The sequence below is a fragment of the Poecilia latipinna genome, unplaced genomic scaffold (genome assembly GCF_001443285.1).
Source record: "Poecilia latipinna isolate Pla-1442-1.1 unplaced genomic scaffold, P_latipinna-1.0 Scaffold2994, whole genome shotgun sequence".
NCBI classification, from domain to species: domain Eukaryota; kingdom Metazoa; phylum Chordata; class Actinopteri; order Cyprinodontiformes; family Poeciliidae; genus Poecilia; species Poecilia latipinna.
This window is the reverse complement of record NW_015115610.1, coordinates 1-8,933: the sequence shown is the minus strand read 5'-3', so window position 1 is coordinate 8,933 and position 8,933 is coordinate 1. Positions and strand designations below refer to the sequence as shown.

Genomic DNA, 8,933 nt, shown 5'->3' with positions numbered 1-8,933 from the left:
TTTGCTTTGGTTTGAACCGGAGAAATCCCCTTCCGGACCTCCATCTGAATTTTGCGCATCATCCAGGTCAGGTGACTGAAACCCAGCAATATGAAATAAATAAAGTATAATATTATGGAAAAGTTTACTTAACTTCAGTAATTCAATTCGACCTTGTGAAACAGAATGTATAGAATAATTAGTGATGTTTTCAAGTGTTTCATTTGAGTTAAATATGATGTTCTGCTTACAGCTTACAGGTCTTGAGTTTATAAATACAAAGATCTGTTAGGAGCTACTCTGGATGTTGTAAATGATATGAAACTGATGATTATTATTTTGTGATTTTCGATTCTTTTTGGAAGTTGGTTTATCGTTTTTGTTGTCATTCATTTCTATTGAAATTTTGCAAGAAAACTCTGAAAAGAAGAAGTGAAAAATCCTTACTGCTCTACTTCTCGTTCTGTTTTCTGAAATTATTAGGAAAAACTTCCGTCACAGACACCAGGGAATAGCCTGCTCTCTGCTCTCTGTTAGTTTGGAGACTCCCAACACCTTTAGAGCAAAAGTTAGACGTTAGACTAGATTGTCTCTTAATTAGTTTATTTTTATTATCTCTGCTGACTTCCAGAGAACACCTGAATATCAACAGCGGAAGAGAAACAAATATTGAGAAAAACAAGTCGGCCAACCAGATTTGTAAGTCTGTACTAATTTGGTTTTATGTTTGCTTAGATTTCAGTTTAATGAATATTTACAATTTTTGTCCATTTTGTCTGAAGTTTACAGATCCTCGTAGATAAAACTAATCTTTCACAGTTGGTCCAGCCGCAGTTTAATGTAAACGTTGTATTGTTCTGATAGAATAATGGACTTCAACCTCTTATTTTTTCCCAGGGAATTCAAGCTTCACAGAATTTCTTTTTTTTTTTATCTGATGAAAAAAAATGCATTTTTTCCAATGACTAAATGATGCCTAATAATTACTGTTAGACCGGAGGCCTGGTTTTCATAGAGGGAGCTTCCTAGAAAATGTTTTAATTTTCCTTCCATGTAATTTGTTTTCTCTTTGTTCTGAAACTTGAAACTACAAATAAATTGGGAATTATTTATCAAAATATCCTCCATCAGATATCTAGAAAACCTCTTGAGCTGATTATGTATTGAAGGTTTAGCAGGTAAAGAAAAAATGTCTTCAGCAAGATTGTGGGTCAACATGAGTCTCTGGATCATAGAGGCTGCTGATCTCTGCTCTAGATAATTGATTCTTCCACGTTCAAACGTGGTGTAAACACAGGTCTCCACCGGAGAAGTTATAAGATTATCCTCTGTCTCCTCTCAGAGGATGAAGATGATCTCCAGGATCCTGCTGCTCGTCATCCTCATCTCACGTGTCTGTGGTCAATCTCCAGTCCAGAGTGACAAAGATGTCCTCAGAAGACGAATCAGACTCCATGTGTCCAGACTGAGGACTGTATCTGTGTGACATGAAAACTGAAGATGGTTCTGGTTCTGGAAGATGTCAAGTCAGTACAACCAGTGAGTTTGTTGATTAAATCGTTAACTGTTCTCTTTATGGAAATAGAAATCTCGCTGAATCTCCGCTCTGTGTTTATTATCAATATCTATCATTTCCTGTAAATAAAACTGATCAGTTTAATCTTTTCACAGCAGCAACGAATCAACCTGAGACTTCAAACTGGATCAGGAACCAGGGAGGAAGAGATGGGCTCTACTGTGGACTGCTGCTGTTTATATTTGTGAAGGTTTTCCTGATTTACTATCTGCTTCATGCAGGTTTTATTCCAGTCTCTGATTCCAGCCAAATCATTTAAAACTTACATCAACGTCTGAAGCAGAATGTTGCAATGTGTTCAATAAACTCAAAATGTTGTAGTTTAGCATGAAGTTCTGCTTGTCTGGTCTATTAAGGTTTTGCAGTGTTTCTCGGAGATCTGTGTGAATAGATATGTGTGAATAGATGTGTGTGAATAGATGTGGTTACAGAGATAAAGTGAAACTGAAACATTTAAATGTGACTATTTTAGAGATAACTGATGTGGCAGATCGTTAGCTGGAGATAGGCACCAGCACCCCTCCCGACCCCACTGAGGGACAAGGGTGTTCAGAAAATGGATGGATGGATGATGTGGCAGATTTTACACTGTTAGATATGACAGGGAGCAGAAAATATATTGAGGCAAGTTTTAAAAATATTTGTCATGGTTTCATGCTTCTTATATAAAAGTACTGAATTATTTTTTTTAATTGTTTTTGGCATATTTATATCAATAAATATAGTGTTGACACGTTTATCTAAACATGTTTGAGTCCGTTTAAACTACTGTATCACCTAAAAAGAGGAATTATTCGTTAACTTCATGCTGAGTCAACATCCACTGTACTGTGCATGTCGCCTAATCCCTGCTTTTATTCTGCCAAGCCAGAAAAGTTTTACTTGAGCAGCGCAAAATTCCCTGCAGTCAAAATGATCGCTAATTGTGACCAAAATTGGTAGAAATCGTCACATTTCCTTTGCGCTTTAAATGCTAAATATGAATTCCATTTTTATGAAAATGTAGTTTTAGGAAAACATAATTAGAGGGACTCTCATTAAGAGCTGATGATCCTACTGTGTAGTCTAGTCAAAGTTCATTCATGTAGCACATTTACAACCTCACCTGACCAAAGTGCTTCACAAACATCACATCGTAGGTAGATAAATGATGAACAAAAATTAAGATTAAATTTGGTAAAAAGAACAGACATTGATAAAATGGGCAGAAAATACCAAAAACTGACTAAAAACCAAGACACACAAGGGGAATTTATTTTTCTTCACTGCTACTAATGTGTCATTAATTTATATTCACCTGTCAGACATGAGAGCAACAGTGAGTGTTTCATTTGGTCAACAGTTGCTGAATTACTTGACGTGTTCAATATGCCCTCTGGTGGCGAACTGCTGCAACTACACGTTGCTGGTCACAATATTCTACTAAACAGAAACAAGAAAACAAGACCATCTTTATGGCAAATAATCTTTATTATCTGAGAATTATGAAGAAAGTCTTTTTTGCAAGTATTTTTTCTATCTGTAATTCAAACCATTCCATCAATATATTTTCTATCCAAAACATAAAAACCATGTCAAAGGCAAACTGACAAAAAAAAGACATGGGTAAAAAAAGCTTTACAGTTAGTAACTAACAAGAATAAAATCAATGCAAATGCTTAAACAAACAAAAACTGAAAACATATTTGATCATTATTTAGCACAATTTCATTCCCCAACCAGCAGCTTTGATGGTCCTTAAAAGTGTGACTTAAGACTTAAGTCATATCTCACTCAAAAAAATTTATTTTAAATGGAAAGATAAAACTCAGAACAAAGTGAATGTTCAAGTATTCCAGCTAAATCTCCTATTTGAAACAAAGCTGTTACATTTAACAATGTGACCCAGCTGTAGTTACTTTTCTAAACAGAAGTTACTGAAAATCTTGGTGCATGAAGTTCACATTATTCCATAAAACTTGTGTGTGTTCTCATGTGAACAGCTAAATTTGTTTTTCGAGAGAAATTTTTTCCACAGGTCTCACAAGAAAAAGGCTTCTCATCTGTGTGAATGCTCATGTGATAAGTTAAATTACATTTTTGATTGAAACTTTTTCCACAGGTCTCACAAGAAAAAGGCTTCTCACCTGTATGGACTCTCGTGTGATGAGTTAAATTACATTTCTGACTGAAACCTTTTCCACAAGTTCCACAGGAGAAAGGTTTCTCACTTAAATGGGATTTCATGTGATAAAGCAAACTAGAACTAAACATAAAACATTTTCCACAGGTTTGACAAGAGAAAGGCTTCTCCCCTGTGTGAATTCTCATGTGAGAAGCTAAACTTTTTTTATGTGTTAAACTCTTTCCACAAATCTCACAAGAGAAAGGTTTCTCACCTGTGTGAATTCTCATGTGATAATTTAAACTCTTTCTTTCACTGTAACTCTTTCCACAAGTCCCACAGGAGAAAGGCTTTTCACTTGTGTGAATCTTCATATGATCATTTAAATTGCCTTTTCGAGTGAAACATTTTCCACAGGTCCCACATGAGAAAGACTTCTCACCTGTATGAATTTTCATGTGAGCAGTTAAACTTTTTTTATGACTTAAACTTTTTCCACAGATTTCACATGAGAAAGACTTCTCATCTGTGTGAATCCTCATGTGAAAATTTAAACTTTTTTTATCACTGAAACTTGTTCCACAGGACCCACATGAGAAAACCTTCTCACTCCTATGGGTCTTCATGTGATAAGTTAAATTGTATTTTTGAGAGAAACTTTTTCCACATGCCCCACATGAGAAAACCTTCTTACTTCTATGAGTCTTCTTGTGATAAGTTAAATTGTATTTTTGAGAGAAACTTTTTCCACAGGTCCTACATGAGAAAGGTTTCTCACCTGTGTGAATTCTCATGTGATCAACTAAGTCAGATTTACACACAAAAGCTTTTTCACAGGTCGCACACGAAAATGGCTTCTCAGCAATGTGAATCCTCATATGACGAAGTGAGTTATATTTACTCTGGAAACCTTTTCCACAGGTTCCACATGAGTAAGGCTTCTCACCTGTGTGAAGTCTCATGTGAATCCTTAACGTGCTGTTGTAATTGAAGTCTTTTCCACAAGCAACACATGTGAATGGTTTTTCACCTGTGTGAATTCTCATGTGATTAATTAAACAAGCCTCTTGACTGTATCTTTTTCCACAAGTTGAACATGTGAAAGATTTCTTGTTTGTGTGAGTTCTCATGTGTTTAGTCAAGTATCTGGTTCGAGAAAAGGTTTTATCACAAATTTTACAAGAATATAATTTTTGGCCTGGTTGTGATTTTCTGTGCCTCTTTTGGGTTAAACTGTCATTTGTGCTTTTCTGCTGTTTGATTTTCTGACATCTCTCATTTTGTTCCTGTTCATCTCTCTCTTTTCTTGAGTCTCCAGAATTGTTTCCTTCCTGGTTCAGGGTCTCAACTTCAGGAGAGACGAGTTGGTTCCTCTGTGGTTCTGTTTCATTGTGGTTTCTTTGCACATTACAATGAATTACCAAAATGTCATCAGTCTCACGTTTCAGCACAAGATGCTCTTCATCCTGACTGATGCAAAGTTGCTTCTCTTCATCTTTGAACTGTTGAGGTTCTGGTTCCTCTTGCTCCCATTTTATCTGCAGAGGTTCTGGTTCTTGTTTTATCTGCAGAGGTTCTGGTTCTTGTTTTATCTGCAGAGGTTCTGTTTCCTCTTGCTCCTGTTTCATCTGCAGATCTAGTTGCAAAACTCCAACTTGATCTAAGTTGGAGTTTTTCTCCTGGTTGCTTGGATCATTTTGAACCTCCTCCTCTTTACACACACAGCATTGTGGGAGATCTGGATAAAAAGATAAAACAAAAGTTTTGTGAATCAAACAATTCACTTTAATGTCTTTGTGTATCCAATGTGGATTTTTTTTGTAGTTATTCTAACAAATGTAGTTCTTCTGACCAGAAGGGAGCATGTGAGTCAGAATATTACTGATTTTCAGGTGAGTAAACAACCATACATGTCAAGTTTTAATTTTAAAAATAAGGGAAAACCAAGAGTTGCGACAGACTGGCGACCTGTCCAGGGTGTACCCCGCCTCTCGCCTGAAACATTAGCTGGAGAGGGACCAGCACCCCTCCCAGCCCCACTAGGGACAAGGGTGTTAGAAAATGGAAGGATGGATGGAAAATAAACTACCTGTCAATGACTTATTAGCTACGATCAGGTGCTCAGAATCTGGTAGGTTTATCTTTGTTGACACTGAAATGCTGTGGACATCCGTTAAGCATGACATCCCTATAACAGAGCCGAAATGAAAACACAAAATGGAATCAGAGAACATTTTTAAATTTTGTACATTTATCAACCTTATTTATATGATGCAATTCTGTTGAGTCAAAGTCATTTCAGGCAGAAATTGCATTTCATTGTGCAGTAAATGAGTCTTAATCACTTTTTGGCAGAAAAACAATTTTAGCATTTTCTTGCATTTTTTTGTCATGACAGAATATATTCAAACATAAAGTGCGTGTTCTATGTATAAGACTCCCAAACACGTCCTTTCTGAATTTAGAAAATTCAATAAAATACCTCAGTACAAAATTGGTATTTTACTATGTATTATTATTTTACAGTGATCATGAAGTGGTTCTAAATCTGAGCAGGATTAGTGGAGATAACCCTTTAAGCACATTAGGTATTTAAATGGGCAGATATTGACGACAAGTGACAAAATGCAAATGACTCTCAAAGGGAGAACACCCTAAGTTTTAGGGCGAGACAAAGATAAAGGAGACAAATCTTTGTTGTAATAAAAACTTACAGTTTTATGCCCAAGTTGTAATATTCTCGTTTCTTCTGGAGAATATGCTTCAGTCCTTGGTGCTACTTCTACATAGATTTGCATGATATTCAGACACAGGCCAAGAAGCAGTTAGCCTTAAAACCCCACTCTTACTCCCACACATTCTCCTATTGGCAAAAATATGAATCCTCTGGTAAGAAGGCAATTAGATTTCTGTTTCAGTGGGCAGAATCTGCCTGAGTTTCAACAAAGTGCCAAAGTGAACCCAAATGTATTTTTTATTCATCAATGGTAAATTTCACATACACGAATGTACATTTTTAAAGAGAAAACCATATAAGTCCCTTTTTGTTATTTAGTAGAGTTCAGAACAGCACTGACTAAGTACAAAGGCTCTAATAAACTATTTGCAAGATGTACAGAAAAGCGGTTTGAAATGAAAGATTTATTTTTAAAACTAAAGGTCAAGACAAATGTTAAAAACAATTGTGGTGCAGTTTGAGGGATTCAAATGTGGAGTAATTGTTATGAAGAGTTAAAACTAAATACATAATTTGCTAAACAAATGCAAGGTATTATAGTTTTCTTTTGTGTTTGTCTACTGGTTTTGCTGGATTTGCATTATACATTTTGAAAACATACAGAATAAATCCTGCTGCTTTGCTTTTGTTTTCATGTATAACAAAGTTAAAGTGTAATGAGGTTGTAATTCTACCTACACTTTTTTTATGTCCACACTTTGTGTTCGTGCCATTGATAGGAATTTAATAATTTATCTATTTCTGTACTAGTTTACTCCCAGTTTGAGATTACCCACAATCTATTGAAAATTAGATTTACATGAGGTTTCTTGGAAATTATGTGCCATTGTGTATCAGTTTCGTTTTCTCTCTAAACTATTGTGATTCTGTCATTATTTTATTGTTACTACTTTTATTATTTATTGTCCCCATGGCTAACCTTCTGGTGTTATGTAGCTGTTACAACACTTAAGTGTCCTGTTGCTATTCAATGATACAAAAATATTTTTGAGAGGCGGGGTGGAACTGCCTAGAAATAACATAATTAAATCGAATAATTTTAAACAAACTCTTACCATTACTTTCTTAAACTGGTGGAGTAGAGATTAGGGTGCCACGGACCAGAAACTATAATGTAGATAAGCGATGGAGAGTAGATTGTCCAAATCACAGTTAATCGTTATTGATTATTAAAGACTTATAGTTTCATGTAAAAGCCGTTTAAATAGGTTGACTTCGCACCAAATACTCTCCTTAATTTGTCTCCAACTCCCTTTAACCTGTATCATCAGTAAAACATGAAGGTGTTTCGTACCTATCCGGTGTAAAATTATCTTCGGTATCCGGGTAAAATCCAGCAGTCTGCGCTGATCCTCCATCTCTTCCTCGATTTTGACGTTGATTTCTTTCAACTCTATGAACGTTTCTTCAGCAGGAGTTACCTGCTCGTTGATAAACTCTCTCTGAGACTGAACTGAAGAGATTTTGTAAAGCAAACACTCAGATATTTAGCTAAAACACCAAATCAGTCTTCACAACACCTTCTAACAAAGGAGAAGCTAATGCTAATCACTCCGTGCTCTTCCGTGCGTTTCACTGTGGCTGCACTGAAAAAACTGTGAACGACTTTTAGTTCCGCTTGGGATTTTCGGCATTTAGTCTCCTCATGTATGTACCATTATACTAAATAAATTAGAATATTGTGGAAACCTACTTCATTTCAGTGACTCATTTCAACCCTGTGAAATACTATGTAGAATAGTTACACACAGACTAATGTTTACGAACCTTGTTTAAATTATGATGGTGTTCTGCTGACGGGTTAGAACTCTTAAATTTATAAATACTAACATATTTTAGTTTAAAAATCACATTAATTACGAGATCATGAAACATTTTCTATTGATTATGTTTTTTAGTTTTTTTTTTTATAAAGATGTGTTCATTGTGCCCTCTGGTGGCGAAATGTTGCAACTACATGTTTAGTGTCACCATAAGTGACAATAGGAGAATAATTTACATATTTAAACAGAACAGTATTATCTTTAAATAAAATAAGTTAATAGGCGATGGGGTGTAATTATGTACATCTATTTTGACACACAATCTTCTGACAAAATGAAGAAAAAGACCATCAATATGGCAAATACACTTTATTATCCAAGAATTAAACAGAACGCTCTTTTGAAAGTCATTTTTCTATCTTGAATTTCATATCAATACATTTTCTACTATAAAAAAGATAAACACCATGTCAAAGAAAACTGACAAAAAAGACATGGGTAAAAAAACTACCCTTCAGAGTAGAAGAGAAGAAAAATAAAGACAATGCAAATACAAACAAAAAGGGAAAGTATTTCAGAATATTATTTAGCATCATTTCTTTCCATAATCAAAACCTGAGAAACCAAAACAAAAAAAAACCTATGGATTTAGATTAGATTCAGAAAACATTACTCGCATTAATTTGTAGGACTGCAGTGATACAATAATCTCACGATATGATACACGATATTCTGCTCACAATAAAATATATATTGCGATATTAAGCAAACGAT

General features: G+C 35.1%; 1 protein-coding gene and 1 long non-coding RNA gene across 3 annotated transcripts in view; one reads left to right on the top strand and one right to left on the bottom strand.

Moving 5' to 3' along the window:
- LOC106939827 (gastrula zinc finger protein XlCGF8.2DB-like) overlaps positions 1-7,956 on the bottom strand; it is a 39,489-nt gene extending 31,533 nt beyond the window's left edge. The window contains exons 1-2 of one of the 2 annotated variants that reach the window (XM_015022386.1): positions 7,691-7,956; positions 3,005-5,397 (exon numbers count right to left, since the gene is read on the bottom strand). In XM_015022386.1, the coding sequence (XP_014877872.1) occupies positions 3,500-5,397; positions 7,691-7,754 (1,962 nt within the window). In that variant the 5' untranslated portion in view covers positions 7,755-7,956 and the 3' untranslated portion in view covers positions 3,005-3,499. Of the gene's footprint in view, positions 1-3,004; positions 5,398-7,690 lie in introns of those variants that run through there. The other variant, XM_015022387.1, reaches the window with a different exon arrangement.
- On the top strand, positions 510-2,721 carry LOC106939831 (uncharacterized). The gene is made up of 3 exons (XR_001422922.1): positions 510-678; positions 1,322-1,518; positions 1,654-2,721. It is a non-coding gene; the product is annotated as an uncharacterized LOC106939831 (long non-coding RNA).
- Positions 7,957-8,933: the final 977 nt, after the last annotated feature.